This window comes from Haliaeetus albicilla, chromosome 5 (assembly GCF_947461875.1).
Source record: "Haliaeetus albicilla chromosome 5, bHalAlb1.1, whole genome shotgun sequence".
NCBI lineage: Eukaryota > Metazoa > Chordata > Aves > Accipitriformes > Accipitridae > Haliaeetus > Haliaeetus albicilla.
This window is the reverse complement of record NC_091487.1, coordinates 44,032,451-44,057,672: the sequence shown is the minus strand read 5'-3', so window position 1 is coordinate 44,057,672 and position 25,222 is coordinate 44,032,451. Positions and strand designations below refer to the sequence as shown.

At 43.7% G+C, this 25,222-nt stretch overlaps 1 protein-coding gene across 3 annotated transcripts in view; it reads left to right on the top strand.

Annotated features, from left to right (window-relative positions):
• AMBRA1 (autophagy and beclin 1 regulator 1) overlaps positions 1 to 25,222 on the top strand; it is a 135,866-nt gene that overhangs the window by 7,753 nt on the left and 102,891 nt on the right. For 2 of the 3 annotated variants that reach the window (XM_069784508.1, XM_069784507.1), the window contains exons 2-7: positions 3,198 to 3,453; positions 3,708 to 3,766; positions 4,502 to 4,685; positions 5,360 to 5,532; positions 6,319 to 6,385; positions 6,971 to 8,430. In XM_069784508.1, coding sequence (XP_069640609.1) covers positions 3,319 to 3,453; positions 3,708 to 3,766; positions 4,502 to 4,685; positions 5,360 to 5,532; positions 6,319 to 6,385; positions 6,971 to 8,430 — 2,078 coding nt within the window. In that variant the 5' untranslated portion in view covers positions 3,198 to 3,318. The remainder of the gene's footprint in view (positions 1 to 3,197; positions 3,454 to 3,707; positions 3,767 to 4,501; positions 4,686 to 5,359; positions 5,533 to 6,318; positions 6,386 to 6,970; positions 8,431 to 25,222) is intronic. The other variant, XM_069784509.1, reaches the window with a different exon arrangement.

The following is a 25,222-nucleotide window of genomic DNA, read 5'->3' as shown; positions in this document are numbered from 1 at the left end:
AGGCCCAAGAAGTATTTTCAAACCCACTGCATTTCATTTAAACTTTGTTAGCTAGGGGGCTACTGAGTAGCTATAAATATGATTGGTACTCCCATGGTTTATCTGCTAATGGTATTTAATAACATGCTGTCATTATTTGGCTGCTTATATTTGAGCAAAATCTTTGGAGTTGGTAGGTATCTTTACTAGATTAGAGAAGGAACTGGCTCCTTTTAATAAAAACCACCACCACCAACAAACCCCCAACACCCCCCCCCTCCCCCCCCAAAACCCCCAAACCAAAACCCCAAACCAAACCTGAACATGTGATCCAATAATAAGGTTAAAGGCTTCCTGCTAAAGTGAACGAAGGTAATGCCCATGTCTACACTGCATCTATTTCTCCATTTGAAGGCTCTAATTTTCTTTGCCAGTCTGTAGTGTTCCTGAATGTGTCACCAGCTAGCGGAGAGCAGTTACTGTATTCAGGCTAATTCAGATAAAGGAGTAAACTTTCCCCTTATGAGGCATGGATAAAGCTTTGCCCCCAGAATGATCCAGGGTAACACTGGAGTGCCAACCCCACTCAAGAAGGATGCATTTGGTGTTTTCTGAAGAGATCCCAGCTTTTAAAAATGTTGAGCAGGTTAGCAGGGTACTGTATAGACATTCAAGCCCTGAGTTTCTTTTCTTTTCAAATGGGATGAAGAGGTGAGTCAGAAGAAGCTGAAAAAATGAGGGACAGTCCCTGAGGGAAAAACATCAAGTTCAGACATGCTCATGAGGCTCACATATGAAGTATTTGTTATAGCCAAATTAGTTCAAGAAATTAGTACCCATCTGCAAAGATTTAGATAAGCTGTCTTAAGGTAAGTACTTGATTTTATATAGTGAAGATGACTTAGTCTCTCAATAAGGTGAATACAAGAGGTTCACTAACTGCAGTTGCAGGTGTTATCTGTTTCTTTATTTTACAATATGTAGATTTGCCTGTGGCATAAATAAACATAAAGATGTTTGTTAAATCTCTTGATTTCCTTGTTGCTATTGTACTTCAGGGAACATTAGTCCTTCTGATAGGTCTGAAATATTCCCAAGTTGTCAGAGCTTGTTTTTTCTCATGAGTAATTGTGTTATCCTGCTTGTAAATTACCAGGATCTCTCAAGTTATTTAGGTTGTTTGCCCTTTACAGCTATCAAAAAGCTATTCCAAAGCTTAATGTTTGAGATCTCTTCAAACTTCCAGCTTGTTCCAGCTGCAAATCTGGTCTTCCATTTGTGTCCAGTTTATACGTTTATCCTTGGGTTGTTGTGGCTCTTACTCCTTGAATGAACCCATATAGAATATTCAGCTACTGTTTTCTTACTTTTACTAGGCGAAACTAGACTTGCAGTTTCCTCCTGTAAAATAGGCTTTTTATTGCCTGTATCATTCTGAGCTGTCCTTCCCCTCCATGCTGCTTACTGTCAGAATCCAGTCATTTCTGAACATGGGTGACTGGGGCTGTTTGCAAAATCCAGATGAGGATTTATTAGCATTTAGTGAAAAAAGATTTGGTGATTTTGTACTGTGCTTTTGGCTGTATCTACTCCAGTTATCCTTGTTCTAGTTTTTTGGGTCTGGGCTTTTTTAATCTGTACAGTTGCTTTTAAGAATCCGCTTGCAGCAATGATATCTTTAGTTTTTATGTTGCTTTCCAGTAAGGCTTTTATTTTGTAGAATAATTCCTACCTAATGTTTGGCTGACTTTCACAGATTCTTGAAAGAAGGCTTATTTTACGCTGTGGAGTTCAGCTTCTCTAAAATAGATGATCCCCATGCTGTTCACATTAAGCATCAGGGAATTTCCAGCTAGCTTGAATTTCTTTGTGGTGAATTTCTTTTCTAGGAAGATGGATGCCTTTACTTGTTCATCACTTCAGTACCCTTTATTGTACTTTTACAAATGAAAACTGGTCTGCTTTATTAGAACTCTTTTTGCTGGCTTATCTCTTCAGACAGCTCCTCCCTGTAAGCAGCAGCTGTCTTAAATCATCTGCTCAGGAGGTTTTTTAGGGAGAGTGGAAGGAAAGAAAGGTTTGCTAATGACCGTTCTGAGTTCTGTCACTTAACAATCCAGCTCTTCTTGTGTACATGAACCTTTTTTCCCTGTATGTGTGTTTTTTGCTTTAAGTTGCTGCTTCCTTCTCTACTGAATATTGATGATGTTGTTCAGTGTAACATGAATTGAGGATTTATCTTTAGATCTTTAGGTTCTAAAGAGATGACAGAGTAGTATGTGCGCTCTGCTGGGATTAAAAGGTAACAGCGTTGCAGCAGCATTTCTTGGTTTATGTATCCTAAGAAACTTCTTGTTTCTGGAGAGCTTTTGGTGGCAAACTCCAATATATGAGACCATTCAAAAGCTGTGTAACTTGGTTGCTATCAGGGTCGCTATATTTCGTTCTTTCAAAGAACTAACTGTTTTTCTAGAAAATGGTGTTAATGCTTTCCTTAGCAGCTCAAAGTGTGCTAAAAGCATTAATCTTTGCCATTGTGCATTACTTGGGTGAACTGTTGTTCTAAGAGCAATTTAGGTGGAAAGATGATGTGCAGACAGGTGAAATGAATCATGATGGAGTTGGCCAAGATGCCACTGCAATGTAAGGTTTTGGTCTGATACATGGTTGTTTTCATACATTGTAAGCTATTGTGATGGGGTTGGAAGTAATTTGGACTTGAGGTCTATCAATCATCTGACCTTTGCAGTGATAATAATTACTATTACTGAAATTTGAATAATTCCCTGGAGACTTCTCTGTCATATTGTCAATTTTTTAACACTTATCCTCTAGCTGTCAGTCACCCTTCCCAGATAGGACCTAAATCTTCAAGGTGTGAAAAGACCATCTCTTCATAAATCTTTTTTTCTTTATTGTATACAGTAAGAGACAGAGGGAAGGGAAAAGGTTTCAAGGCCAATTTTTTATTCTCTGTAGGTGTGGTATGCCTAGGGCATGTGTACAGGGAGAGGGCTAAATCCTTTCAGAAACCTTTCAAAGTAATCATTGGCTGCAGAAATGTCAAAATTGGGCCTTGATAATGGAACAAGGTAGCAAAGGCTGCAGGAGAGGATATATTTTTCTCTTAAATCCAGTCTTTTGGGATTTAAAGGTCTTACTTCATCTATGAGGTAAAAGTAGAAACTGCCTTCCTTATCATTCTCTTTTCTTTCTAGGTTTCCATGAAGATAAACAACTGAAATGTGGATAGCCTATTTGTAGCTTGGTGGTGGTTGTCATCTGGAACCTGCTTGTGTCTCCTCCCAGTAGTTGGTGTAACGTTGGCTGCTCAGAGCCATGAAGGTTGTACCGGAGAAGAATGCTGTCCGCATCCTGTGGGGTAGGGAACGGGGTACCCAAGCCTTGGGTGCTCAGCGGCTCCTGCAGGAGTTGGTGGAGGATAAAACTCGATGGATGAAATGGGAGGGCAAGGTAAGGTTGTGGGATAGAGGTGCATAGCTTGATCTTGGAGTGGGGGAAGGGAGGCAGGGATTTGAAATAAATTGTCTCGTGATTGTAAATTTGATGTGTTACACTTGATATGCTCTCTGGCTCTGTTCAGTTCCTGCAGTGATGTGATACTAGATATGTTCCTGCAGCGGGTTCCCCTTGTTGTCTGTGTGGCTTACAGTTAAAGTATGATCATATGACACTTGCAACACTTCCTGCTTTGTTGGCTTTTTCAGAAAGTTGAGTTACCAGACAGTCCACGCTCCACCTTCTTGCTGGCGTTTAGTCCAGACAGGTAATTAATTCCTAGTTCGTTCCCTGTTTCAGCAGTCTCCTTACACTTACAAAAGTGATGGAGGCTTGTGCCCGTTGAGTTGTCCAGTCCTGAATAGTTGAGTGAAACTCCTGGTTCCTGACATGCATGGATGGAACGTGCGCACCTTCCTAATCTCACAGCTTCGAGCATAGTTGGTGTTTTAATTTCTGAGGTACCCAAGCGATGTATAGTTCTAAGGAAGAAGGATCTGTGCGGCCACCATGGGATTTCATAAGAAACTTGAGGGTGTAAAGGCTGTTTTAGCACAACATGCCAAGTGATGTGGCACACCCACTGGGTTACCTAGCACTAAAGAACAGAGCAGAATGATGTGTGTGTTGGAAGCAGAAATGGAGGTGGGATCTCTCTTAGTGTCACTTGATTTGACAGTGGTCAAGATGGTGTGGAGAATTGGGAATATTTATTTGCCCTGAACTGTCACTCAGGAGTTCCTTCTGAGCTGCACGTTCACTCTGACTTTCAAGGTCAAGTTTGTGCTTGCAGATCAGATGAGCTCATGTTTGCATGGACCCTGAAATCTGGCTACAGGAAGCTTTGTGGCCATTGCCGACAGTAGCCTCTTACCCTTTGAGGTCTGTGTGGGAGAGCTGCTGGGTTAGGTGTGAACAGACCCTGTTGAGATGAAGCTAACCATGGTCTGGTTTTGCTGTACTGTTCTCATGCTGATGTTTGTCTTGCCTTCTTCATTCCCAGGACCCTAATGGCTTCCACACATGTGAACCACAACATTTACATCACAGAGGTGAAAACGGGCAAGTGTGTTCATTCCTTGGTTGGACATCGCCGCACTCCCTGGTGTGTCACCTTCCATCCCACCATTCCGGGCCTCATTGCTTCAGGATGCCTAGATGGGGAGGTTAGAATTTGGGATTTACATGTAAGTCTTTCCTGAAACATATGTGCCTTTGGTATTTGGTGGGTGGTGACTTTTTTTGTCTGAGTTTGTTTCCCAAACGTTGCCTGGTAAGAGAGCTGTTGGGAAGCTTTGCTGGGACCTGTCTCTAAAAGCATAGAACAGACCATAGCCATCCTCTTCTGTCTAGAGAGGAGGTGACAGATTCTTCACTCAGTCCCACCAGGTGGGTCATGCTCCTTAGCCATGCCTGTTTATTTGATTAGAGTGGTACAGATAATGCTGGAGATCTTTGTGCAAGATGCCTGTTTAGCTTATGTGAAAGACAGGCCATTTTTCATTCCACTGAGCATAGCTGAACTCTTCAGTAGAGAAGCTGCTGCTCTGCCAGTTCAACCTAGTCTGGTGATTGGCACAGAGACAAAATACATATACTTACCTGGTTGCTTTGAAATGCAGTATTTTTACAGGCTGCTTGAGACACACTTAAAAGAAAATACATCTGTGGTCATTGTTACAAGTAGTGTTATGTTCTAGACATGACACATGACCTTATATGAGAGCAGCTGCTGTTGTTGCCAAGAAAGCATGTTACTTCCATGCTCTAGGCAGAGTCTTGGAGAGATGGCATGTATATGGAAACCTAATGATCTCAAACTTTGTGATAAACTGCTTGTGATTCTTGACTCCTCACTCAGGGTGGAAGTGAGAGCTGGTTCACAGATAGCAACAATGCCATTGCATCGCTTGCTTTTCATCCTACGGCTCAGCTCTTGCTGATTGCAACTGCCAATGAGATACATTTCTGGGACTGGAGTCGTCGGGAGCCTTTTGCAGTGGTGAAAACGGCTAGTGAAATGGAGCGGGTCAGGTGAGTTCCTGTTTCTGGGGGAAGAGAACACTTGTATGTGAAAGATGGTCAGATTTGGGGAATGTGGGGAGTTCTTCTGGGATGCTGCACACTCTGAACTGAGGCAGCGGAGAGAAGCATTGAGTGCAGCTCCTTGACTCAGCTGGTAGAAAAACAGTTCTGTGGGAAGGAAAAAAAGTAGTTGGAAATAATAAATCAGCTTGGTTGTTAATATTTGTAATCAGAAACGTGCCCAATAAATGCCCAGAATCTACTTCATGTTCATTTGTAAGCTTAGTAATTAAACCTGTCAGCCATAATGATGAGAGAACCCAGAAGTTGCCGGAAGAGAGCGCTGAGCTATTACTTTGGTGCAGTTATAGAGGAAACTGCATTGTTGGAAACTTGATGCCTTCTTTTGAGCAATTTAAAATAAGAGTGATGTAACATTCAAGGCACATTAATCTCTCCCTTTGTACCAAATTCCAATTTGTAATATATACGTACATATTCCTTAAAATTTCCTAGCTATTTCAATTGATACAGCAATACTTGCTTCCAGCTTTTAACTTCTGTATAATGTTGCTGTGGACTATAAAATAGCTGCAGTCTTCAGCTAGATAAGTATGCTTTCTTCTTCTTAATGCATAAACTTTTTGACATCCTTCAGAAGGTGATGATGGTAATGTAGTAATGTTCTCATTGCAAATATTTCATATGGGGTTTTCTTCCCTGCTGTGTCCAGCTTCCTGTGTCAATGTGGAATGTGAACTGATGATTGATACTCTGGCTCTGCTTTTGTTTTAGGCTGGTACGGTTTGACCCCTTGGGACACTACTTGCTCACAGCAATTGTTAACCCTTCTAACCAGCAGGTAAGGGGAATGTCAGTACCTGTATTGACTGGCTAATTACAAGGTGCTCTACATATATTAACCCTAGTCTGTTCCTAAGCAGCCTTGTGCTTTTCTGAAAACCTGAAGTCCTTCTAAGCTGAATTCTGTCTCACCTTAATTGGTCTCCTGAATGTTCTTGTGTTATGTGCAGGGCTATTAAAGAGCTCTCCAAAGTGTGTTTGTTTTGCCCTCACTGTCTCGTTAGTGATGAGACAGATGTCCTAGTGGCCCCGCTCTTTCAGTTCTATTGTGACGTTCTGCTGGATTTGAAGCTACGCGAGGTATTAACAATGCTCCCCACAGCTGCGGACCCTCAGATGCTGATGCTTCTGTTTGTATGAACAGTGTATTGTCAAAGCTCAGTGGGCTGTAGGAGGAGGTTGTCTGGATCCATAAAATGAACTTTGAAATAGTCTCAGCTGGTTTCCTGCAAGTCAAGGCCTCTAGGAAGGGACTTACTGCATCCTTTCATCTGTCTGGGATGGTAGCTGACTTTCTGCTGTTTATCTGGAGATACAGGATTTTGCTGTGAGGTGACTGAACTTTGATTGCTTCCTTCTGCAGAGTGATGAGGAAGTGGAAATCTCCGTGGACAGCACAGAGATGCCGCATTATCGCCAGCGCGCTATCCTTCCATCTCAGCCTGTGAGGCGCACACCCCTCCTCCACAACTTCCTGCATATGTTGTCCTCCCGCTCCTCTGGCATACAGGTGGGAGAGCAAAACAGTGTTCAAGACTCTGCTACCCCATCCCCTCCACCGCCTCCACCACCACCACCTCCGCCTCCAGCCAGTGAGAACACAAGGGCATCTGTCTATAACAGGCTCCGGGAGCGTGTCAGCTATCCCACAGCAGAGTGCTGCCAGCACCTGGGGATGTTGTGCCTTTGCAGCCGATGCTCTAGTGCAAGACTTCCTTCTTCTCTCTTCCCACACCAGGAAAACGCACCCTCCACGTCTTCTGGGGCCACTGGCACTTCCTTCTCCTCTGTGCAGACAGAGCCTTATCAACCCCCAGAGCAGGCATCCGTAGCGCAGGAGGAGCAGGGGATACTTAACAGGCCCTCTGCTTTCAGCACAGTTCAGAGCAGCACTGCTGGCAACACCCTGCGCAACCTTAGCCTGGGCCCCACGCGGCGGTCCCTCAGCGGGCCCTTGGCCGGCCACCAGTCCCGGTACCAACAGTCTGCGAGAGAGATGGCTTCGGGCTTAGGTGGGTCTGACTGGTCCAGGACAGTGCTGAACATGAGCTCTCGGTCAGAGCTGGAAGCCATGCCTCCCCCTAGGACCAGTGCCTCCTCCGTGAGCTTGCTGTCAGTGCTGAGACAGCAGGAGGGAGGTTCCCAGGCATCAGTCTATACCTCTGCGACAGAAGGGAGAGGCTTTCTGGCCCCAGGGGCTGAGGCGGACAGTGGTAGTAGTGCTGGCCCGAGCAATCCGGCCAGCATCCGTAATGAGCTCCAGTGTGATTTGAGGCGATTCTTCCTGGAATATGACCGGCTTCAGGAGTTAGATCAGGGGATTGGTGGGGAGCCCGGCCAGTCGCAACAGGCTCAAGAAATGCTCAACAACAACATTGAGCCTGATCGGCCGGGTCCCTCCCATCAGCAGACTCCACACAGCAGTGAAAACAATTCCAATTTGTCCCGGGGTCACCTGAACCGCTGTCGCGCTTGTCATAACCTGCTGACCTTTAACAATGACACGCTGCGCTGGGAAAGAAGCACGCCTAGCTACACACCAGGGCAGGTCCAAAGCACGTTTGAGGGTGTGCCTCCAAATACCAGCCAGGTGCAGCCTGCAGAGAGAACCGAGGGCAGAGCTCCTGCCTCTAGCAGGCTGCAGCTGGGCAGCTCTTCCACCCCGCAGGAGGAGAGGACCGTGGGAGTGGTCTTTAACCAGGAGACGGGGCACTGGGAAAGAGTTTACAGCCAGTCGGCTTCAAGCAGACCTGGGAATGTATCACAGGAGGCCTTAAACCAGGAAATGCCTGAGGAAAGCTCAGAGGAGGATTCACTCAGGAGGTAAGATACATGCTCGGCCTTCCTCCTCAATTTTTTCTTAAACCTTTCCCATCTAGTCAGAGTTTTTCAGAGTTAAAAACCTTTTCTCATGTGGTCATATGCTATTTATGTAGATGAAAACAGAGACATTGCATTGATGTCTTTTATAGCTGCCATTGTCATGCTGCAGATTAGGTTCTGAAGATTGTAAGCAACAGAGACCAGACCTCTCAATGGGAAAGGAGAATCATAGTACGCACAGGCAAAAGGACAGGCTCTGGTAGCAGGTCTCTGGGGTCAACTATGCTCCTGGTGTTTCCCAGACACTGCAGAAGGGTGGGAACACAGGATGTGCTACGCTGTCCTTTGTGCCCCATACCACACACATGTTGCACATGGAGAATCTGCCCAAGGTAGGCATGGAAAATTGGGCATGTGTAGTGAGAATTGCTTTTTTGGGTGCTGTGTCTTGCTGAGGTTGTAGTTGTTAAGTTGGAAGGGATAACAATCATTTCCTTGGTGTTGCCATATAGGGCAAAAAAAGTCAAAGCTCCGTGTCAGTGGTTTGGGCATATACCTTAGTTGCGAGTATTTGGTCAAAACCATGCAGTTTACTTGCCTTTGATAAAGAGAGAAGTTTTGAAAGTGGCTCCCATTGACCCGAATCTAGGGTGAGCTGGTTGAGGGCATGCTGATCACTGAAAATTTTAGACTCTGCTGTATTCTTTTTCAAGAAGGTGATTCTTTTTTGGAAGGATTTTTTTTTTTTATACTTCAGATGTGTTACAAGAAAAAGAACAAGTCAAATCGAACTTGCACCCAGAAGGACCTGTGCTTTGTGTGCAAGTGTCTCCACTGGCTTGTATGGATGATTAAGCTATGTTGGTACTTTGGATAGGGTTCCCTCCTGGCTTTCAGTTTGGCATCCTCTTTGTCAAGTGATTTGTGCTCTTGTCAGAGGAAAGGTCCAGTCTTGCTGTTTCTCAGAAATGGATGCCTTGTGCTTTAGGAAAGCAAAGTTTCCAGGTTGGATGCAGATGTAACTGACTGAGGAGGCTTTGTACACAGGAGTGTCTGAGGAAAGGGAATTCTTTCCTTCTTCCTGCAGATAAGCTGATTACACTCAGGCTGGAACAGTGGCTGCCTTTCTTGTTGCTGTAGTTGCATAGCAAATAAGTGGTGGTGGTCATGAAATTATTCATCTGCTTCTAAATCCTTGCCCCAGTTTTTTTTATAACCTGCCATAATGAGAGTCTCAAGCTGGTTACATGGTAGCTACTTCTTTCTTGGGCCTGAACTTACCTGCCTTTAATTTAAATCAGATACCCTCTAGTCCCCTATTAAAGGGCAGAGGGGTGAGAAGGAGCAGACAAATTCAGCTTTAAAATGGCACTTGAGTAAGTCTTGCACTATCTTTCTTTTAAAATAGATGTACATGCTCATATCATCTCCACTGTGTAGCTTGTTCTCTGGGCTGAGTCACTGTAGTGTCAGAAGTAATGGGGGCAAATAACCTTTTTATTGATCAGGTGGTTGGCACGTATTTCGACAGTGAGGTGTGGTGGGATCTGTAGATGTGATCTTTTCTGTGGGAGTTGTATAATTTTGAAATGCCCTGAGGGATATAACGCAGTGCATCCCGCTGCACAGGAGCTGGACAGGTTGCTACCTAGCAGCTGGAGTCCTGTGACTAAATCTCTGGGTCGCTTTGCCTGTCACCCGTGGTGGTTGCTGCTGCCTGCTCTGTGGCTGTAGCATCTGTGCAGGGTTAGTTGCCTACCTGGTCACCTGTGCAAACAGGTGCTTTTTGCTGAGACGTTAATTTGGAGTGCATAGTTCGATGTGCAAGCTTAATTCCAGAGGAATTACTGTAAGATGAAACTTTTAGTGAAACCCTTTTGGCAGAGGTTGCCGAGAAGCTCACAGGGACTCTTCTGTTTTCTCAGTCTCCTGCTTCTGTTGTCAGGCTTTGCTCAAGAACAGGCATGGCAGGGGTTTCTGCTTCCCTTCTAACTGAAGTTAAGGTAACTGTAGAGTACCGAGGTAGGGAAGCTGGAAGCAGTGAGCAGTCTGCTATTAAATGCTCATGGTGATTTCCTTGAAGTAAAACTTCATTTCCTTTCCTGTTAAATACATTGGGATGGACTTGGGAGCTTTATGAAATCTTTCCCCTTAAAAGAAACCCTGCATGCAGGATAGCTATATCTTGCAGGTGTAATTTCATGCCCTTCTCAAATTAGCTGTTATATTTTTCCTTACAGAGCAATAAAAAGTCAGTAAGCACCCACTTACCTAATTTTTGCATAGAATGAACACCCTCACATCCAGCCTTCTTGTCTCCGAGATCTAGGGTGTGCTCCCACAATGGGAAGTGCTAGAACGACTCCTGCACAGCAGAGTCCAAAATGTCTTTTAACCTTTGCAGCTGCAGAAGCATGCAAAGATGGTGGCTAAGGATCATGAGATGTAAGCTATGTAATGCTGAAAGTCCAGGGGAAATAGAAGAGGGAAGGTAAGCCTTCAAGCCTGAGAGTACAAGTGATAAGTGCATACACGCTTTCAATCAATGTAATTTTGTGCCTATGGACCTCAGGTTAGTTCTTAGCATTGGACATCTATGTATTTGCTTGTGACCTGTCTTACATTCTGTTCTTCTTTGTTTCTCCATTAGATGTCCTCATTGGGCAATTGAGCTCTGTATTCAAAGGCCAGCTGAAAAACTTAAGATAAAAATTGCATCTGGAAACTGTGTGTATATTCTCACTCTCTCCGTGGGCAGGATCCATTCCTTGACCTGTCTTGCCTGGCTGAGAAGTAGCTTGCTGGGAAGACATTGCCATAGAGGGTCAATTAAGTTAATAGGTAGTTTAATGAAGGCTGTTCTTTGAATTCTGTTGATGCAGCTATGTCAGCTGGGTAGGGAGAGAATTCTGCTCTTTCTGATGGTCCTGGGCTAATTATCTTGGCCTAATCACAAAGGCATTAATAAGCATGTAATGAAGCTATTCCTGACTAACAGCTCTGGCACCTCTGTAAGCAGGAACATGTCACTGGAAGCCTTGGCAGTACAGCAGTCACATTCAGCTTGGCCTGAAAGCAGCACAGGTGTTGAGCTGTGTGCTTCTTGAAATTGTGTCAGTGAGATACAACTGGGGAAAGTTTATGGTCTACCTTAAGCAGAAGTTCGTGAGACTGAGCTTCAGCCTTTCTGAGGTTCTCGAGGCTGATCTCATTAATTCAAATGTAGGGTTTTTTTCCCCTGTGGATCTATCCTTGCCTCACTTTTAACATCAAAGTGAAAAGAGCCTCAGAAATTCCTGAAGTTGCCATGTGAAATGTGCTGCATAAAATTGCTGATAGAAGCTATTGGCAAGATCTGGATGAAGGAAAGATAATTGAGCAACAGATGATACTAGTTTAATTTTTCTGTAACTACTTACTAATTAAAAAATGGGTTGAGGAACCATCGTGTTAATACTGTAATCTTAGTGAGGGAAAAGATCCTGTAAGTACTTCAAGCCGTTGTTGCTGTGTGGGCCAATTCAGGTTGATAACGAAAAGTTGAACAGAGCATGAAAGGATTCTTCTAGTCAGCTGCTTGTTTGAGAGGAGCGAGTGCCACCTTCTTAAGAAAATGATATATAGAATCCTAGCAGTGGTCTCCACTGAAATATATTTCAGCTCATCAGTTAATGAGAGGTACAGTGCAATGCTGACTGCTAAAATGGATCTAGATCTTCAAATGCTACCTCTTTGGCTATTTTAATATGACACAAGCGATATCTACAGAACTAGTGTGTTGTTTCAGAAAAAAAGAAAATCCTCTGGTTTTAAATCTAGTGTTGTTTCTGAGTTCTGGCATGGCACCCCCGGCTACAGTCTTTCTAGAATGGATGCAAGGAGCAAGGAGTGCCATGTATGTCCCTGTTGACATATTTCAAACCTTATCTTGTAAAACTAATCCCTAGAAAGGGGAAAAGAAAAATACACAAAGGGAAACTTGTCCTCTATGTGTTCAAGATGTAGCTGCTCATAATATATTATACTCTTGTTTACCTGTCTGTTTCGACTAGAGATTTGAATGAATTACTGCAAATGAAAGATGAGCCCTGCCCTGTTGCCAGGCGGGTTTGCATGGAACCTGTGTTCCAGGAGGAAACGCTTATTATACTTATTCTTCCATTAGGAAGCTTTGTCTGGCAATTATGTTAAACTTCTCCAACTGTTCCATTGCACTCATTCCAGAGGTCAAATTCTGTAGGCAGCGGTATGAGTAACTTCTGCGCCTGTGTCTTTTGAATGCATAATGTTTTCACCTTGCCTCACCTATTTAGTTTGGCAGACAAGATAGACTATTGAAGTTACCTGAAAATCTGAGAAGTCTTTTGAACTGTCAAGGGTGATGGTTTTGCCATGCACGCAGGTAGGAAGGAGTGTAAGCGAGGTGGGGGAGTTTGTATTGTCTGGAGACACTTCTATAAACTCCTTTATTTTGTTTGTGAGTGTATAAAAGCGCAGAGTCCACAGTGCTGTGCAAATAATTGACCTGCCGAAGTTGCACAGCTTACCAAAGGCATTGCTTTTTGATGTGTTTGAGTCTGTTGGATGCACTGTGCACAAGTGACGTGCAGACCAGCTTCCCTGGAACCGTGTAACAAGGTCCAGGGTCAAATTTCTGTCTTTCATTTTGTCAGTTCTTGTCTTGAGGACTGTGGTCCCTCCTGCCTGCGTTCTTGCTACGCAACGTGAACCCAGTCTTTTTTCCTGAGCTGAGATTGCATTGCACTCAGACTGCATGAGAGCGCTATATATAGGATTGTGAATGGGATCCAGGTGTCAGTGCTATACATTGCAAGCGTGTTTGGCTGTGTTGCGTCTCCCTTAGAAAGGTTTAAATGCTCTACCTGTGGTTTCACCTGTTAGCCGAATGTGGACCTTTGTGCCCTGCTTGTGTCAGGCATGTAGAGGCCTGACATAACACCATGCTCCGGCTCATACCACGTCTCTCCTCAGTCTTGATCGCCTTTCTGGCAGCATGTAGCTCTCCATACTTAGAGCAGATATGAAAAGTAACACCTAGTGTGTTCCCTTTTGAATTTCTCAGAACTTAGTTCCATATTGCTTTGCTGCCACAAGGGGGTAATGTTGTTTCTGCTCCTTGCTTTCCCTGTCTCCTTGTGGAACCAGAAAGTTTCCGAGTGAGTTCTTGTATAAAGAAAACAAGGTTGGTTGAAGACACCCCCCCCCCCCCCCCCAATCCTAAATTGCAGCTTATCTCCTTAGTTACCATACATTTGCAAGTTCTTCAGTGTTTGGGGGATCCAGAGGGGAAATGGCTCTGATACAGGATGCAAGCAAGGAAGGAGCTTATCCTCTTGGCTTTTGTAAGGGTTTGAAAGGGATAGATGTGGATCTGAGGTGAGGCAGGTATTTTGTCTTTCTGATATGCAAATGTCCATGAGTTAGAGCTGAAAAAGACCTCTTCAACTTTGCAGAATTCATCTGGACTTCTTGCTCATCGCCTGCCAAGCCTGGAGCAGACCTTTCTTTGCAGTCTGCCTTCTCAGAGGTTTTGTTTGCATTTAAATGGTTGCTCATCCATCCTCAGAAGACTTCCATAATGTGGGGCTTATTTTCTGGAGGAATGCTTGGCAGATGTCGACTGGAGTCTGGGCAGTCAGCTTTTCCACGGGGCTGTGTTTCTTTTTTCTTGTTCAAGTATGCCTTGAGCAATTACTTAAATTTTTGGGCTTTTCCATAAGAAGACCATGAATGTGTTTGGGATGATTTTGTTTTGTTTTGTTTTTCTGATGCAAATAGGCATGGCTTACTCATGGCCATGAGGGGATGCTTCTTCTGGTTCTAAATTGTAGATAGGGTATTGTCTGGGTCTAGTCTGTGGTTAAAGTAGATTGACAGGGTAGGAACACCCCCATTCCTGCCCACCAATGGTGAGTGCTGTATGTAAAATGGAAAAGCTAGTCACTTTTACAACTTGTTCTTGAGTTCATGCTGGAGCCTGAGCTTCTGATGTGTTGCTCTGGTAGCTTTCTCGCTGTGTAAAGCACTGAATGAAGGTGCGTGTCGCTCATATCCTAGCCTTAAAAACAAAACAACCAGAACACTTCCTTGCCCCCTGTCCTGGGTACAGAGTTGCCTACTAGGAGACAGTTCTGTGACTGAAATCTACCATCAAAATAAGAGAAGAGGGTAATGCTACTCCCTTTACTTTTTTGGGAGGAGGGAACTAAAGCAGGAGGGTATTGCCTCACCTAAAGCTATAAAATACATCTTGTGGTGGAGACGGAACACATACCTAGTGTATTCTGTCTTGTTTTGTCCTTATTTCACAAAACCCACGTTGTTACTATTTTCTTCCTAATTGCTTACAGCAGTTGTGCCTTGCTTATTCAAGTATATTTAATATCTATTGCAGCAGTGACGTGTTGAATTCACTGAAAAAGGGGGACTTGAGCAGGAGGAGGGCAAACCTCTGAGGTGTGGAGAGGAGAGGCAGCAATACTGTGCTGGCTGCTCAGACTGCACATCAATCAGTGTGAATGTGGCCTGTGCCAAATCTAAATGGACTACCCAATATAATTTCTCCTTACGTTCAGGCCCATTGCTTGTGGAAACCTTGCTAGCCTGGTGTCCTGGCATTTGTAGTTCGGGCTCAGCGTTTTGTTTACACTTACGGTGTGTAGACCTTATGTGTGCTGTGGAAAGAAGGATTTTCTGGCAAACCTTGTAGCCTCCATATGTGACATCATAGTTTTGGAAAAGTTTATGCTGTGCTGTTTTCAGGCTTGATAAGAAATAATTCAAAAGATGCTTGTTACAATTCTTGAAAATGATTGTGATTGTGATAGAGGTAAGTAGTATCTCAGTAGTTAGTGAGGAACAGTGAGGTAAATAGAAGTTATGAAGGGATTTGCAAGCAGAGACAAGAGGTTCAGGTTTGTGGTGGGGAAGAGGTGCTTGAGGGGAGAAGGCCAAAACCATGGGGTGGGTGAATGATTTCTGGAAATGTTAGCCTGGACACTTAGGAATGAACGAAGACCAAATTTGTCAGTGCCAAACACAGAGTGAAGGGATAATCTAAAGATGACACGAATATTTAGACATGATAATTAGCTGTGTTTATGGGTGAGGTGTGCAGGCTGTGGATAAACTTGGCAGGTATTGTTTGTTTGGCCTTTTTTAAAAATGGAAAATACAAATTAGTTTTATCATGAGAATGTAACCACAGCCTGAACTGTAGGAGAGGCTGCTGTGATATCTAAATGGCCAGTTGATGTCTACATGAGCTCTGAGGTTATTGCTGCCACCCTTCCAGCTTTGTGTTTTTTTCCAGACTGAGCCTTCTGTCTCCATGTGGGCAGGAAAGACTTTGTCTTAGTGACATGGTAGAAGTTTGAGCTCTTGAATGTGCTGCTAGTTATGTAGAAGAACAAGTGAAAGAGGTGCCTGTTTTTTTGCAGGAATGTTTCTCCCCCTGCCTTTGCTGGTTTCCTGATTTAAGAATAATGTAAGATTGCTAGAGCCCTTTTACTTCATTACTGAGAGTTGGTGGGGGAAAAAATGATGCCTTGTGCTTTTCCTCTTGCAGTGACTAATAGAGGTCACGCCCTGCTGCCGAGCTTCCCCCAGTACTTCGGAAAGCTGAGCATGTGCAGTCTTCGCCAAACTTGCAGAAAGGCTTAAGCCTTCTTTTCTTTTTCTTGGCCTGAATTTAAATATACAGCAATGACTATAGCACACAAAAAGATATTCTTTTCCCATGTTACTCTTGCAGCAGCTTGGCTTGCAAATTAAGCAGGTATAGAAATAACTCTGCTTTCTCGAATACTTTCATGGTGTTTCCCCAGTTGAACCACTGCCCTTCTCCCACCTCTTTTTTTGGTAGTCCAGGCATAGCAATGGGGAGTTCACCTATAAAAGAAAAAGGTGAACTTTGTTTTTCTTCAATCTCTAGGAAACAGACCTGTTTCACTAAAGGTGTCTTGTCTATGGGGCTGTTCTGGGACTTTGTGTTCATCTGCTCCAGTATGGCAGCAAGGGAACTTGTTGAAATTGGATTCCAGTGGTGTTTCTTAAAGAGGATGGAAGAGGTACATGCTTCCAAACTGGCTTACGTTTTTGCTTCTACTGAGGAGTGATGAGATCTAGAGTTGGGTGGGTTGTTTTGGGGTGGGATTGGGTTTTTTTGAGGAAGGCCTATATGAGATGACCATACAACAAAGATCTTAGATAAACACAGATTGCTTAGAAGTTGAAAGACAGCTGACTTCAAACAGATAGCTATTTGAGGATACCATAAAGCATACTAGTTCTCAGCTTTCCTACAGACAGGGAAGAAGTGTGAATAGCTTCCCTCTCTTGAAAGCCATCCTTTGTTAGCCTGGCCGTCTCCTGTGCTGTCTGCACATAGCTTCCCTGCGGCGTCCTGATCCAACTGCTGCAGGGTGGGCAGCATGTCCAGACAAGCTCACTTGACCTGGAACAGTTGCTCCTCTTCCCATTTTTTACTTATGAGCATTGAGTTCATGTACTTGTAGTATTCCATCTAGGGGATGATGCTCAACTTATGATTAATGGTGGTCTTTGACATGCTTAAACTGTCTAGCTGTGATTCCTAGAGATTGTTGTCTGGATTCAGATAAGTAATGTTAAAACAGTCGCTAAGTTTTGTTTTGGTTTTGTTTTCCTTTTGCCAAGAAACAAGTCATGGGCAGGCCCTCAGACCTATTTCAGGCCTGCTTGCTCAACTAAAAGCTCTCTGTAGCTTTCTTGAGTGTGGGGAGGAGCTGGAGATGTTGGCAGTATAGCGTACCTCTTTTTTTATGCTAATACAAGCCCTTAATCATTAGATGTGCAGTCACTTACATATATTGCGTGTGTGCACTCATTCTTCACGTTCTTTATAAATGCACACAGCACAGTGTGCCTGGGGACAAAGGGCCCTCATCCAATTATTTGCTCCTTATTACAGAATCTGGGCTGGAGAACTTGCAGTAGAGCAGCATGCATCTACTCTCTGGGCCTGGAGCAAGAGGAGAGAGAGGGACCTGTGATCTGACTCAGTAATACAACTGTAACCAAAATAGAGATGACTCTAGATTTCTCCAGTTGAGCCGTTCTGGTCTGTTGAATAGCTAACATGCATTTTAAACATTTCCCACATACATATTTAACTGATTGCGCCAAATGGCTGTTTGTGTGATGATGTAACTGACCCCCTCTCTTGCTCTTCTTGAGAAAGCACCTGCTGGAACTGAAGGCTGTGAATAAACAGGGTTCATTATCTGCCAGGAAACTGACTCATTTTTCTGCTTGAAATGCATTAGTATCAAATCCTTCCCCTGTCTTCCTGAAGTGGGAGGGCTGGGGTAAGTGGCTGAACTGCCCTGCCAGTCATCTGTTGACCTGGCTTTCTTCATTACTCCAGCCTGAACAAGAGCATTTTAAAGGAAGTGATTGATGTGTGGTGGGACCTCTGTTTTCATAGCCTTAGAAGCCTATAGAGATAACGGTATGGCTTCTGCCCCCTCAGGAAAGACACCTCCTCTTCAATTCCCTATGGAGAAGCAGGAGCCCTATGTAATTATCCCAGAAGCTGACGCAGATCTGCGTGCGTGGGTAAGCAGATTTCTGCTGTCCACACAATCTGTGGTGTTGGGAACTCCCAGAACAAGGAGAATTTGAAGCAGACATTATACAAACGAAGGTAGGTAGAAGAGCTCTCAGAAGAGTAGAGCTGTCTGCAAGCTGAGGGAGTTTAGTGTGTTGGCTATGTTCTGGCCATGCTTTCAAGCCTGTTATCATAACCATGATGACTAGGAACTGATTTCCCTCTAGCTGAATTTCTGATATAATCGCATGTTGTTAAGGGTGGAGGAATGCAATGTCTGTCTTTAGCTTGGCTGACGTGCCTGCCCCATTCTGAGCACTGGTAGAAAACTGCCACTGTAGAGCAAAACAGCACATGCAGTAGCTTGAGCTGATTTAAATTTCTTCTCCACTCCCTGCCCCTCAGGTTTTGCCCCTGCAAAATGAAAGTGCAAGATCTTTCATCGTTCTTTGCATGTTGGAGTTAGTGCCAAACTAATAAATGCTGCCATAGCTGCTCTTGAGCCTTTTAATGTCTATCATGGATGTGTGCTTCCTCTTGCCTGTTGAGATAACACATTAATCATTCCCTGGGTGCTGTATGATGAGGATCTCTGCATAATGCTTGCTCATCTTTTGTTCTGATGCATGGCCTCTGTCAGCAGGTGAAGTAATAGATTAACAGTGCAACCTTGGGTGCACTTAAAAAATCTGTCATCTTTCTCAGAACCACTGACCTTCCCCTATGATGAGCTCCAAAAGTACTGTGTCGCTCCTGGGGCATCAGGTGGTAAATGGAAATTGAAGTTCCTAGTCCAAGAGCAGAAGTGCCGTCATAGCACAATTCATCATGTGGTATTACTTTCTAGTTAAGCTGAAGCAGGTAAACTTTAAAGGGTTAACCATGTTCTTCTTGAAACTCTGCTCCCTGCCTTGTGATTAGGAGAACTCAAATCCCAATGCTTGTTTCTGCTGTTCAAACTCTTACCTACAGTTCTTTGTTTCATGTAATTGTGCTCCTTTTCCCTGCACTCCTTCCCAGATGTACTCCTTCCCATCCTGGCTGAAGACCTGATGTGCTGTCTGTTTTCTGACTGAGAAATTCTTACAGCTTGTTTTCTACAGGATTCTTGCTCAGAATCAGTGAAGGGGGACAAATGTTTTTTGTGATAACTTCTGTCCTATATCAAACCTGCTTCTCTGACAGCTCCACACCTCCAGCTAGGAAGGATGTCTTCTCTGTTTCTGGTTGCCCTTCAGAGTTAGCACAAGGTCTTTCTTACAAACAGGCCAAAGTGTTCTACAAAGGCCGTGTTTGGAATGTGTGATCACATATTGCATCTCTGCTGTCGTTTTCCGTAAAGAAAGGAAATTGTCTTGCAAAGGGCATTCATTATGTGGAATAACTTAAAAAAAAAAAAAAAAGTGATGAAAAGAATGCCTAGCAGGGCTTGGATACTCACTCATAAGAAAGGGAGCCACCAACTCTCATTAATCAGTGAGGATGAGTTGTACAGCAAGGATGTGACCAAGGGGACGGAGGAGCTAACAGAGAACTGCAAAAGTGAGCATTGAGGTTTTCATCAGTAGTGAAATTCTCAGGGTATTTATCTCTTGTAGATGGTTACAACTGTCTGTCTTAAGAAAAGTTTGACCATTTTGTTTGTTTATTCTCTTCTAATCATCTGCTTCTGACCTGTCTTAATTCAATCTTGATGCCAGGCTAAATATGTCTAACCATAACCATGTGAAAGCTGAAATGGTCTAGAAATGTTAGCTTAGAGGTATCAGAGCAGATTATGTTAGGGACGTAATTTTAGAAATCATCTTTTCAGGCAATCTTTAGAACTGCATACTGATTGCTTTTTTATTTTAAGCTTGAATATGAAAGTGGTGATAGCAATAGTGTTTTTCTGTTTGACAAGAACTACAAAACTTTCATGGAAAATGAAGCTATGGAACAAAACACTTGATGGTTTCTGCTTACGTGATTTCAGTTTGCTCTGTGAAAGTAGGCAACACAATACAGAGATGCCTGAAATAATTTTTCCCTATTCTTCTGAGAAAAGGGAAGGGAAAAAAATGCAAGCCAGTGGATTGGGTTGGTTGAGATTTTTGTTTAGAATAGTTTTCTAGTGTTCTGTCGAGGCTATAATTGATCTCCAAGACTTAACTGGGCTTGTTAACAGTTAATAATTGAGCTTAGGATTCAAATACTACCCTCAAGAGAGGGTGGCAGAGTTACTGGGCAGCTGGAGAACATTCAGCTGTCTTCATGCTTCAGCTTTCTTGTTGTCTTTGGGTTAAACATTGCCTTGCCCTAAGAGGAAGATGACCAAAGTGAATCTAGTTTTACACTGTTGCTATTCTTTACATTCACATGAGGAATCATAGAAGCACATCCATAGGGACAAGCACTCAGGAGAACTGACTGCTGGCTGTAAATTGGAGGGCTGAAAAAGGGATGCAGTATGTAGTGTGGTAATTTCACCTCCAAATGAGCAGTAGGGAATATAAAAGCCTTTTCCAGGGAAGACACAAACCCAGAGGAGGAAACTCACAGAAGCTGCCAGAGTTGGTAATATACTTCTGCTTCGAAGGATAACTATGAATTGCTCTGTCTTAAGCTCTCTTCATAGCTGAAAGCTGGGACTGTGGGAGGGGAAGGTGTGCTTCATTTTACTAGTTTGCTCTGGTTGTTGGTGTGCAGCAGCAGCTTAGGAGGATGGTAGCTGACTGAACACCCTTTTGATTTTAAGGAAACTAAGCTTCAGTGCTGTTAGCACCTCTCTTTTGGATGGGGAGGAAAGCCCTTCCCTCAGTGTCCCTTAGGGTAGCGCTACTCAGGAATGCGCGTGCTGTGACAGCAAATCTAGGATGTGGCGTAGGAATTGCATATCCTTAGAAACTGTTACTGAGAAGTTAAATTTGCTGCATTTAAGTATCTTCTCAAAGCCTGTCAAGATGAATCACTCTGTCCCAAGAGGCTTTGGTGGTGATCCTCGCCCCCGTGGGGAGAATGTGGGTATAGTCCAATGGCTGATGTGCTGTGAGGAGTTTGCTTTATGACTTTTTTTCCCCTTGAGCTGTGGCTTCTGGCATTCGGCTGCTTCATCCATCAGAAATTTCCCTTTTCTGCTTGTAGTGTCTTGTGTGCGTGCACTCTCTTTCTCTGTCCCTTGTCTAAAGGTGTCCTGTAACTTGGACCTTGTTTCTTTTCCCCCCTCGCTAGTGATTGCTGCTGTCTGCAGACCCGAGGTAAAAGAGCGAGTGTAGAGCGGCAGTTCCATAGCTACTGATGTCTGACAGAAAAGGAGTCTGCTGAGATCTCAGTGCTGCTGAACAGCAGCAATTTATATCTTCTTGTAGTAGTTTTAATAAAAAAAATAAACCAACAAAAAACTACAATCCCCCTCCTCCTATTTTAGCAAGCTGGGCCAGAAGCATCTCTCAGGGTGAGCAGAGTTATCTTCATTATTGCGGCATTGACTGACAACCTGGAGGATGATAATGTGTGATTTTTTTTTTTTTTGGTAAATTTTTTTTTTCCTGGTGAGCGGGGGAGGAGAGTGGAAATTGCAGTTTTCTGCTAATTGTACTTTAGATGTCATTTGTGACAATTTCATATTGTCTAGACAGAGGTAGTGGAGCAATTGCTTCCACAGAGCCTAGTGTTAGCCTGTTATATATCTGGGTAGCAAAAACGGGGGGTGTGGGAGAAGAAGAGGGTGCTGTAAGCCCCAGAAAGGATTCGGGAGTCAAGCATGTCCTACTGAAATGTTTCAAAAGGAGATGCAAGCAATACGCATTTCTGTTCTCTCTTTGCCTGCTTCACTGTTGGAAACTTAGATGTTTAGTTGCTAGCAGTTCCCTGTAACAGAGCTGCTTCTATTCATCCATGGATTACGTTTATCCTCCTTAACAGAGTTGCTCCCAACCTTAGCATTTATGATGGTAGGATATTGGGCTACCTTACACTTTGGTCTTACTGAAAACAAATAGTCTGTGTCTCTTCTGGGACTTCAGGTGGCAAAAGCTATGAATGGGGCACCTAAGACTTGATAGAGTGCAACATTACTTACTTTAAAAACATTTATCTGCACCTTCCTGGGGGACAGGATGATTATAGCAGTGTAGCTATTATTGAACATATTTGTAAGTGTCAAATGCATTTGGATGTGTAACTTGGGCCTCAAGGGCTCAGTCTAGAATGAGTTAAATAATAGATTTTATTTGTGTTTAGTACTCTGGTTTCAGTACAGATATTGTTATTCTCTGGAGCATTAGGCATGGAAATGGTCCATAGGGATCTCATGAGATTGCATGTTGCCTTGGTTTGGTTTTTTGCCTCCTGTATGTATTTATATCCACCTGTTCATTGCTCTGTGATCTGGGAGGGCACAGTTGTTAGGACAGTTAAGAAATACCAATTGGCTTAAAATCAGCTATAGCTTTTAGCAGTTATTGTTAACTGAATTATCTTTGTCCACCTGATCTGAATGTGGCCCTAGTATGTGGCTTGCGTGCCTCAGTGTGAGATAGTGCAGGAGCTGAGTTTGGTCTTGGCAGGCTTGGAAAGCTCTGCTGGAAAGCCCATCTTGGTTGAGACTGTTCAACTTGGACAGTGCAGCCTCAGAGAGGGTCCTGGGGAGTGTGTTTAACGGAGCGCGTTTGTCATCCTGCTCCCCACAACCCTGTAACTACTGGTCTTCCTAGGGAGCCCTTCTGGTGAAGGAGGTGCTCCTAAAGCAGTAGCAGCTCCTCTTGCTTCATGGGGTAGAGTTGCAGGCTGTTCAGGTAAAAAAATCACAAGGCCTATAGGAAGTCTGTTTATGTGGATACCTGGCCATCCTGTGGCTCAGGCAACTGTTGGTTTGTGTTTCACTGAAGTAACACATACCAGTTCTCGTCTGAGGTACCAGGTACCTGGTAGAGCAAGGCTCTTCAAGTATTTACTTCAAGGATCAGATGGGGTATAGAGGTGAGAACTGTAGATTCCCCAAAGTGCTGTTCCCAAGCCAAGCAGAGGGACTCCTGGCAGACCCACACCAAGTTACTACGATGCGTGCCCTGCTCCTGCTTCCATGCCATTCTAGTGTCCTCTGCTTGGTATACCTTTTGATTTCCTTCAGCACAGCTTCTGGCTGCTCTCTGAAGGTGGTCCCTTTAAGTCAATGCTTTTCTCAGGCAGTTGCCAGCCTTTCCAGGGGTGAGAAGAGAAATATGGCTAGAGAATACCTGGAGACTCCTCTCTAACAGAGATTGCTGGGCAATGCAGCATGTACTGGTTATCTTCCCTTGTAGCTCTGATTTTGCTGTGTCATTTAATGGACAGACCCTGAAAGGCTGGGAAAGAGGGTGGCGTATATAGTGTATAGGCGCCAAGACTTTTGGCAGGGATGATGAGTTTGATGATTATTTGTGTGTGCATGTTATCAGGACGCCGTAAGCACTGCAGGGAAATGGCATCAAACAAGCCACTTGCATTGTGTGTAGGTTGCTCACATCTGTAAGGAGGCAGCTGCTGTTTCTACAGTTGTGGCCCTGCCAGGATCTGTGTGCTGTGGGAGCTCTTTCTCCCTGCTTTAAGTCCAGTGATGAGGCAGGATGGTCCAGTATGGTGGCAGCCTCAGCACATCCAGGCTGCTTGCAAACTGCTGTTTTTGGGGTGCTCTGCATAAGCAGCTCTGAAGAGCAGAGTTCTAAAAAGCATGTTGATGTTGCAGTGGCATTAACCTGGTCTCTGAACTCTGAGCCAGTGGTTTAGAAAGGGGCCAGCTGACTGAATAGGTGGAATAGCCCTTCTGCTTATTTTAATCTGTCTACCTTTCCCCCCAGAAGGAAAAAAAAGTTTATATATGATGCAGGTGCTAGGTATACCTCGTAGGTATAGGACTTCAGGGATACCTCATAAAGCTGTTGCACTGTTTGTTCTGGATTAGTTGCTTTTGCATATATTGACATATATTGGAGCAGGAGATACCGTTTGTTAGGGCACGATTGAAGTATGGTAACTTTTTGGGGAGCCAAGGGATTCCTAATATCTAGAAGTGTTGAAGGTTAGAGCTTTTGACTTAGTAACCTGGGGAATTAATTAATCTCAAAGTTTAAGAGATTTAGTAACTGTTCTTGAATAAGACAAATGGTTGCCAAGCAACTTAGTGCCAGAGAGGACAGGATTTCTTGCCTTCTGTAGAGTCCCAGTGCTTTGCAGCAAGTACTGAGTCTCTAGAGCTAACACATGCTGTTCCAAGTAACTGGAGTGATCTCTTGCTGTTTTCTGTATTCTGGATTTACAATGTAAAATTGAAGTAATTTTTAAAACTTTTTAATTTATTTTTTTTTAACTTGCTGGAAAACAGTGAAAAATTGTCCTGAGATCCTGATGGGGGGCTGCTGCTGGAAAAAAGCATGTCTCATTTGCATTTCTACTGTCTTTATCTGGCTAGAAATGGGAAGTTGGACATGAATTATATCTGGTCCTTCCTGCTTCCTGTGTTAATGCTTGTTGTCCTGCATTGCAAATGCTAGCTGGAATTAGGAGTGTGGGGCTAAGACTGATAGGTTCAAATCTTTCTCACCAGTTATGTGTGTGGATGAATAGAACACATGTGGTGTTGGACCTCTTTGACTTTCAAACCACAACAGTTTTCATTAAGTTACAAAGACTGGAAAACAAAATTTAGCAGGAGTCTCAAGGTAAAAGGACTTGAAAGGGAACTCAGCAGCCTTACAGACTTTGGCAGTTGATTTTTTCCACTCTCCACACCCGCCCCAAATCATCTCTCTTGTGTTAATCTAGTGGCTGCAACAGGCTTGAATGAGTCAGTCTTGAAACAAGTCTTGCCATCCTCTGCTTTATGACAAGAAGCTAGATAGAGGTACATGTAGAAGCCAGGGTGGAGGACATATTCCTGCTATATACTTTTGATTCTGCTGCCTTCATGACTCAGATTTGCTTTTCGCATACTCAAGCTGTCTGGCTGCATTTGCATACATTTACTTCTTGAGTGAATATTTAGTATCTCTCCCTGTGGTTGATTAAGATATACAGGAAGCAAACTTTTTTTTTGTAGCTGAAAATCTCTCTTTCAGAGCCTTGAGACTAAGATTGACTCTCTTACTGCAAATAAACTAAAGTCCACATGCCGAGGTGTGTTTTTTGTCCCATGCTCCTTGGTCCATTCCCTGTGTAGCCACCTTT